General features: G+C 33.7%; 1 protein-coding gene across 1 annotated transcript in view; it reads left to right on the forward strand.

The window, feature by feature from the left end:
* Nucleotides 1-908: 908 nt before the first annotated feature.
* The window catches only part of LOC118736612 (glycoprotein-N-acetylgalactosamine 3-beta-galactosyltransferase 1), a 42,145-nt gene continuing 34,771 nt past the window's right edge, over nucleotides 909-8,282 (forward strand). The window contains exon 1 of the mRNA XM_036466664.1: nucleotides 909-1,500. Coding sequence (XP_036322557.1) covers nucleotides 974-1,500 — 527 coding nt within the window. The 5' untranslated portion in view covers nucleotides 909-973. The remainder of the gene's footprint in view (nucleotides 1,501-8,282) is intronic.

The following is an 8,282-nucleotide window of genomic DNA, read 5'->3' on the forward strand; positions in this document are numbered from 1 at the left end:
AATTGGTGTAGCGGTTACCAAGATATACACATGTAACCATAAGTGGGCGTGGCTACGCCCATTTGCCAAAATTGTGCAATATTCTTATTTTTCGTCTAAAACTCATTGCAAATATCAATTTTGAGTGAATTATCTTCAGTAGTTACTAAAATATCGCAGTTTTCGTTTTTCTGAAAATTACCGTTATATGGGAGGTAGGCGTGGTTATTGTCCGATTTCGCCCATTTTCAATACCATCCGTCCTACGCCCAAAAGAAGTTCACGTACCAAGTTTCGTTAAGATATCTCAATTTTTACTCGAGTTATCGTGTGCACAGACGGACGGACGGACGGACAGACAGTCACCGCTTAATCGATTTCTCTTTTCATTCTGATCATTTATGTATACATTTGTCTATATCTATCTCGATTCGTTTTGCCTGTTACAAACAACCGTTATGTGAACAAAGTTATAATACCCTTGTGCACAAGTGCGCTCGGGTATAAAAACGACGAAAAAGCGAAGGCGCAATTTTCGTGGATGTTATTGCACTTTCTGTATATGCATACATACCTTAATTTGAATTTATTATGTTTTTCCAAAGCGTGTATGATCACAAAACACAGTGCAGTAGTTACTCATAATACACGAAGTTCCGCACCAGGCGAATTGACGCCCAGCATTTAGTCGGTCATCATCCATAAGCGCGACAAGTAAGACTGGTGATGAGAATGCCCGTAATAGAACGATTAATACGAAAACTTCACAAAATGACGTTTTAGCGTGTGCGCATTGGCATTGGCATGCAGGCTTGAAATAGTGTTCTGTTTAAACGAGGAAAGTAATGTTTTAAAGTTGACCATTAAATGGAACGTCTTATTTTGCGTTAATCACTCTCATTGATTAGTGTTGTTTGTGTCATTCAAACTGTTATATCCCCATGCGTTTCTAAAAAGCTAACAATTAAGTGCGGAAATCCTAAACATAAGTGTCATGAAATCCAACCTACTGCCTCCGCACGCCGTTTATGTCCGTTCCACGGGCTCAACATTGCGCATGCAACTGCACATCCTTTTTGGATTTGTGCTAGGTTTCTTAATGGCGCTTTGTACTCTGCTTCTTTATAATTGCTATCAAATAGAAACGGTAACGCACCGCCAACAAATCACAGCCACAGAATATTGGCAAACAGGTTACATGATGGCCATGCAAGATGTGGCGACTGAGGCAGAGACGCTGCAACCCCTCAATACGAAGGTGCGAGTCCTGTGTATGGTGCTGACATCGCCCGATCAGCATGCGAGTCATGCGCGCCATGTGAAAGCCACTTGGGGTAAACGTTGTACACGGTTGATATTCTTAAGTAGCCAAGTGGATGAGAAGTTGGGCGCTGTGTCGGTGGTCGAACGTGAAGCGGACACTTACGACGATTTGTGGAATAAGACGCGCGAGGGATTTCGATATGTGTATGAGCGTTATTATGATGACTACGATTGGTTCGTCAAAGCAGACGATGATACGTGAGTGAGTTTAAAGATAATAAATAAATAGGGAGTTCACAAGTTGTATACTGTCGTACTGTTGTATGTCATAAACTTTAAACGGCTAAAACTATATTTGAGGAATTCGCAAGCTAACATAAAAGTTTTATCATGAAATTTCACACAATTAAAAGATAGTTGGTGGTGATTTCCTCTAAACATTTATTTAACCGTTAAAATTTTTACAACATACAACAATACGACAAGTACGACACCTTGTGAACCACCCAAATGTCTTTAACCTTTTAAACCGTTTGTTTCTTAATGTCTGGTGTGTTTTATTAAACATTTATTAATTCACTACTAAAGTTTAAAGTGCAGAAACTCATTTAGGACAAAGGTTGCCATATTGTGTTTTTAACCTTGATATTCAGGGGCTTCCGATCGAACCGGAAACATTTCATAGCTGTACCGATTACCTGCAGCTCACTAAAACAAAATATGTATTTCTTTTTACTATGGGAGTATGTCGACACCTGAGTAGAAGATCTATGGCAGAAAATATTTCAAGAATGCCCTACTTAAGAATTTGATTTAAGAGAAAAACATCTTATTTTAGAATCTGGTTTAAGGACGCCCTATCTCATAATTCGGTTCAAAAACGCCCTATCTCACCTGAAAATATATTGAAAATGTGCTGAGATAGGGCGTTTTTGAACCGAATTCTGAGATAGGACGTTCTTCAATCAAATTCTGAGATAATGCGTTCTTCAACCAACTTCTGAAATAGGGCGCACTTGAAAAGATTTCTGAGATAGGGCGTTTTCGAACTGGATGTCGTGATAGGTCGATCGTCCACTCAGGTGTCGATATGTAAATTCAAAACTTAAACCTCTTTTTCTCGACTTTTTAATTTTTTCAGAATAGTATTAGGCTAAATAAAACGATATGTATATTGAGTGCCCATCGAAAATGCTTTTTTGGAAGTTTCAAGACCCTACCCCCTAGCTTTATTCGTTTTTATGAGAAATGTTATTGCCGATTTTTGTAGATTTTTTAAAGGTCATTTAGAGGCCACAACCTGTGGATTTAGGTCCGAAAATAAGATTTTGTAGATTTATGAGTTTTTGAATTACTATTTTTGATTCGATTTCAAAGATCGAATATGATCTGAAAAGAGGATATATAGTAAGCTGATCAACCGTCCACCTTTGAGGAGGATTGTCCTCCTTAAACGTGATTTGTCTTCCTCAAAAAATATTGTCCTTCTCTGTCCTCCTTTTAAGCGCAAATGTTCTCCTCGTCTTCCTTTTCAAGTTTTAAAGCAGTGATGAAATTTTCAAAGAATTCAAAAAAATTCATTGTTGAACTTTCAGTTGAATGATGTAAACTTTTGATTCAACTAACCGCCTGTGAAAGTGGAACAGTGTAAACGCCTTTTAGTTTTAATCAATAATATTTAATACGGCTTTCCCACACCACCCCAATTACGTAGTTCGCTCATAATTCGCACTCCAATTACCCTTCGAATTACGCAATTCGCCACACAAAATTTATAGCAATCGTAAGTTTTGTAAGAAACTTGTTTACCAACAACATATGTGGCAGCACTTTCAATCATGTCATAATTAGATTCGGTAATTCCCCATTGCTGGGACCAGGAATCACGCTTTTGACCTTTAGTTTGGGCTGAATTTGTTATATTTTTTACGACCATTCAAAAAAGTAGCGGTATCTACTTATTAGTATCTAATGAACCTTTTGAAAAAAGAGAATAATCAAAATCGGGTCGGATTGGAAGAGTAGACAGTTTTTTTGACACAAAAATATTTTTCGATAATACGCTCAAATAAGACACATTAAAAGAGAAAATCAAATTTCGTTATATTTCAGGTGTTAAGTGGCGGAAAGAAAAGTTCTTTATGTTCCTTTAGTTCACAAGATGAAGTTCATTAAACTTCATTCTGGTTTGATAGGAATTGTAGAAAAAATTAAGCAAAGCGAAGAAAATTTTGACATTAACAGTCAGGAAAAATTAATCAATTTTGCTTACATCTAAGCGAAACGGCAACGCTGGACACAGCTGCAAATTAGAAAATAAGAACGAGAATCTTAACGTCGCTTGAACGAAAATACTTGAATTTATAGAAAACAGAATAAATTTGACCCTCGAGCAAAAACATTGATTTTTTTTTAATTGGGATCGGCATCCCTACAATAGAATTTTTCATGCATACAAATTCCATTAAATACTCCAATAAAAATTTGGTGCTTTTTTCGAGAAAAACCCAGATTTTTCTTGGTTCTTAGTGCGTTTTCAAATTCAAAACTTGGCTAGGATTTATTCAAAGCAAAATTATGAATGTAAGTATCAGAGTAGTTGTTTTTAACAATATTTTAATATTAAATTAATTTAGTGTTTAAATAGTCCAAGAATTCTATACATTTCATTCTAAAACTACTTTTAATATGAAGTTCACTTTAAAAATATTTAATTAAAAGCTGGTTTCTCTCTTTGCGAAGCACACTTTTTACTTAAGATCCTCTCAGTTGCTTCGTTTGTGTGGTATTGAAAAAAAACTAAATTACATATTTTCTCAAACTGTGGAAAAGTACCACTTTTTAAGGACTTCATCTATATTTCCTCATGGCTTAAATTAATTTTTTCAACTACGCAAAAACTTTGAAAGACTAAGAATTCGCAAAAAAATAGTACCTCACTCTATGTCTTGTATGCAAAACTCTTTTACAACGTCAGTAAATTGTAAAAAAGCATTGTAAATTATAGGCAAAAGCCATTCCAATATTCAGATTTGTTGTTATTAAACTGAAACTTATTTTCGAGATAACTAGCAACACTCGACTACTATCGCAAATGGTACGTAACGACCCGGCGATATGCCCATTAGGCTGGGTCGATTTTGTAGGGGGAAAAATAAGAGGCATTTGACCGTATTGTAATAGTAATATTATGATGTCTTAGGTCTAAGCCAATTGTTATTGGCCACGAAAAATTAATTTAAAACTTATCTTTAGCCCGCGCAATTGAATCAAAGTGAATGAATATTAAAAATGAAACTTTGGCTTGTAATATCTATGGAATGCGTTAATTGTTTTAAACAGGACGATTTATCAAATTAAGGGTTATTAAATTTAGAACCTCACGTTCATTTATCATTTTTCAATAAGTGTACAAGTTTTTAAGATATTAAGATACAACTTACGATAACTATAATTTCCCCTTATGAATTTTCAATTCTTCATTACTTCAGCAACTAAGTGAAAAATACAAAAATGTGAGACGAGATCTATTTCAAACGTTTTAATGTTTTCGGATGTTTATATAATATTAAAAGGACCATGGACTTGGTCACGCCGATTTGGTCAGTTTTCAAGATCGTGGTGAATGAAGTCAAACACGTATTGTCAAAGATTACACACATTAACATAATAAAATTAGGGGGGGGAAATGCCCATTTTAAGTTCATTTATGCAGTCTTGAAAATTGGGCGGAATGGTTTCATTAGTAACCGAAGAAGCACATTTATCGCGGTTTCTAATAGCGTTTTCTTTTCTCGAAAAAAGGCTGCACTTATTCTGCCTTGTGTTAGCGCTGTCACATTTTCATGTTTTTTTCTCAGCCCTTTCATAAGACGTCGTGTTCTTTTCTCAGCCGGTTGCGTTCTGATCCGGCGAAAGTGCTGCCTTTTCTGCCCTCAAATAAACGTAAGGGTGAGAGTTGCATGGTTGGTTTTTAATTTAATCTTGTAAAAATGCAATTATTTTCCCTATCAGAAATAAGTGTTTTGCTTTAAAATTGTTAAAGACTTACAGGCCAAGTGAATAATTCAGCTTTATTAAGTTCTATAAATAAATTGTGATGGAGTAGTATATTTTCTGTTTCATTCTCATATAAAAAACGCAACATTTTCTCAGGTTTCAGGGCAACGCAAAGCAAGAGTTCCCATATAAAAGGGCAGAACTTTTTTTGAGAAAATAAAACGCTATAAATTTTCCATTATAGGAAAGTAGGGGACGTGCAATAAGTGTTTAGATATACATAAATATTTTAGTTAATTACATTATGTGTAAAAGTGACTGTAGGTAAAGGCAATAGTCTTTTACATATCCTAGGATATTGCTTTCCATTCAGCATGAACGAAAAAAGTCACTCCCTGGCACACTTTTCTGTAATACGATTCTTTTATTTAAAGGTTATTTATAGAATTTAAGATATTTTTTTTTTAAGAAAAAAACTGGAGATCCATTCAAGTTTTTCTATATAACTTTGGTAAATGTTACTCAATCGGCACGCAATAATTACCAAATTGAAGGCGAGACTTACTTTTACTCATTTATGATAATAATATGATGAGAATCGTTCAGATTTTAAACAAATTATTTTAAAATAAAAAAAGTTGAACAAATTTTTTTTTGTTATTTTCTTATATTTGCATTTTTTATATTGTATGCATAAACATAAGTAAACTAATTAGTGTTTCTAGAAGTTGTGCCTGTTTAGTGTTTCCATTCTCATTTGCATAAAGAAAGTTTTTTCACGATGACGGAAAATAATAGCTTTTCTATTAGAGCTACCGAAATTGTTCCTAAATTTGCAAAAATTCGCAAACTATAGCCAAAGTTAAAAAAAGATTAGAATATTTGGAACTAACGACCTAAATGCACGCCAGTAATATTAATGCTGCTCTTTACATCTTTTGACTATAGGCCAGTTCAATTAGCCATAGAACAATTAAAATTTTATTGAATACAGATAGCTTTGAGATTAACGATAAGCTAAAGGTATTTTTGATATTTGACTTTATCTTTTGCGTTAACGGATTCATTATCTAATAATATGCATCAAACCGTTTTGCTGAACCCAGAATTTTTAACAAAAATTGGTCTTATTCGACTAGTGTGCTGTGGGTCACTTGGCGGTCGATGCGCGGGCTCTTACAATTAAAATAAAATACTAATATTTTGCAGGTTTGTTGTTGACTTCATGATACAATACATTTTCACTATTACCAAGGGATTTGAGAAAAATTAGATTTTCCACCCGCCCTAATGCCCATAAAACGATTGAAATTTGTGTTGTATTAATTTCTTGGGCATATCAAACATTATCTGAAACATGTCAACTATAATTAAATTATTTTCTTCTTACTTTTTACAGTACAGTTTAAGGAAGTTCCAACGTTATGTAAAAACCTTAAGGAAAGTATTTTGTTTGAATTGAAGATTCAATACAAATCAGTACAAATTTGGAAAAATCAGGACACTAGCGTCCTGATTGAAGAAATTAATAAAATCAGTAACAGAGTTGAAAAATCAGTACTGTACTGATAAAATCAGTACGTCTGGCTACCGTAAACTTGGCAACACTGTAATTCAGATCCAATTACCATGCGCGTTACGTCACCAATTTAATGCGGAAACTTATAAATTTTTAGTAATAATTCACATTTTGGATAAATTTTGTATCAAAGCAAAAAAACACACAGATAGAGAACTAAGAATATGCCTTGGGAATGGGGTAATACGCGATCATAATTAAAAGTAGCGAACAAAGTAATTCACGGTGTCGTGAGAAAGCCGTATTACCCTTTACAGCGCTGAAAGACTAGCAACCGACGCCTCTTCACAGGCGAAAATTATCGCCTAGCATATGTCTTTTTGTTTGCCAAATAAAATAATATGTATAAGTTTTATCAGTGGCAATATTGGTGTGTGGGTTTTTTTTATCTTGATGACTGCATTTGTAAGATGGGTTAAAACAAGTATGTTCGCTGCATTGGAGCGCAAATATGCTTAAAAACTTTTGAGAAAATGTGTTATTTCGCGACCAAGAACATAATCAAAATTAACTCAGCCCCAACGGCAGACCCAGACTAATTTTCCGGGAAATTTTACCACTTATTCTTATTACTTTAAACGAGTAATTCTTTTGTATATGTATATATATTAGGGTGATACAAAATAATTAACCTAGCGTATCTATGGCCCTAAAATTACCTATTTATTCTCCCATTTGAAAAAGTTTTCATTTCAATTTTAAATGGTGGGTAGGTATTTGAAATTTTCCATGTAAATAACATATTCAAAAATTTATTTTCAATAAAAATGTTATAACTTTTGAACCGTTAAAAAAGTGTTAGAAAACGGATAAATGTTTTTCTGGGCTTAATCTTGTAGGGCATTAAATTCTCTAAAAAATTACCCTGAAATTGGTTGTCTTAGAGGTGATTAAGAGTATTAAATATGTTAATGATATTGCTGAACGAGGTATAGCGTTGAAAAGAAATTGTAATCGAACTTTGATGAAAGACGAACAACAGGCAATTTCTTTTGCAAGTAATACAATGACAATTAAATAATTTAAAAACCAATAGTCAAAACTTGTTAATACATGGTGGTCTTACAATTATGCATCGTAGTGTACTATTTACTTGCCTGACTTGTGTTCAGAGAAATTTTAAATTGTTAATTTATTCGTTACTTATTTGTTGAAAAAATATAAAAAAAATTGTTTGTTTTCAATGTGGAGATTTTGTCGTCCTGGAGTGTTAAAAAATTCTGGTCACCTTATATATAGGCCTTTAGAATGGAAAATAATAATCTGTTGTCGGACTAGGCTTGTTGGGGTTTTTATCGGGTAAATTAAAATAGATTTTGACCATCGATAATTTCTACAATTTCAAAATATGGAGTACTATCTAAAATCAAATCTATTTTTCAATAAACACTTCACTTAAATACGGCCTTGAATTTATATATGTGTATGTACCCTGCAGGGAAAGCTACCAGTTGTGAACTAG

Source organism: Rhagoletis pomonella, unplaced genomic scaffold (genome assembly GCF_013731165.1).
Source record: "Rhagoletis pomonella isolate Grant_MI unplaced genomic scaffold, Rhpom_1.0 Rhpom_scaffold_00003, whole genome shotgun sequence".
NCBI lineage: Eukaryota > Metazoa > Arthropoda > Insecta > Diptera > Tephritidae > Rhagoletis > Rhagoletis pomonella.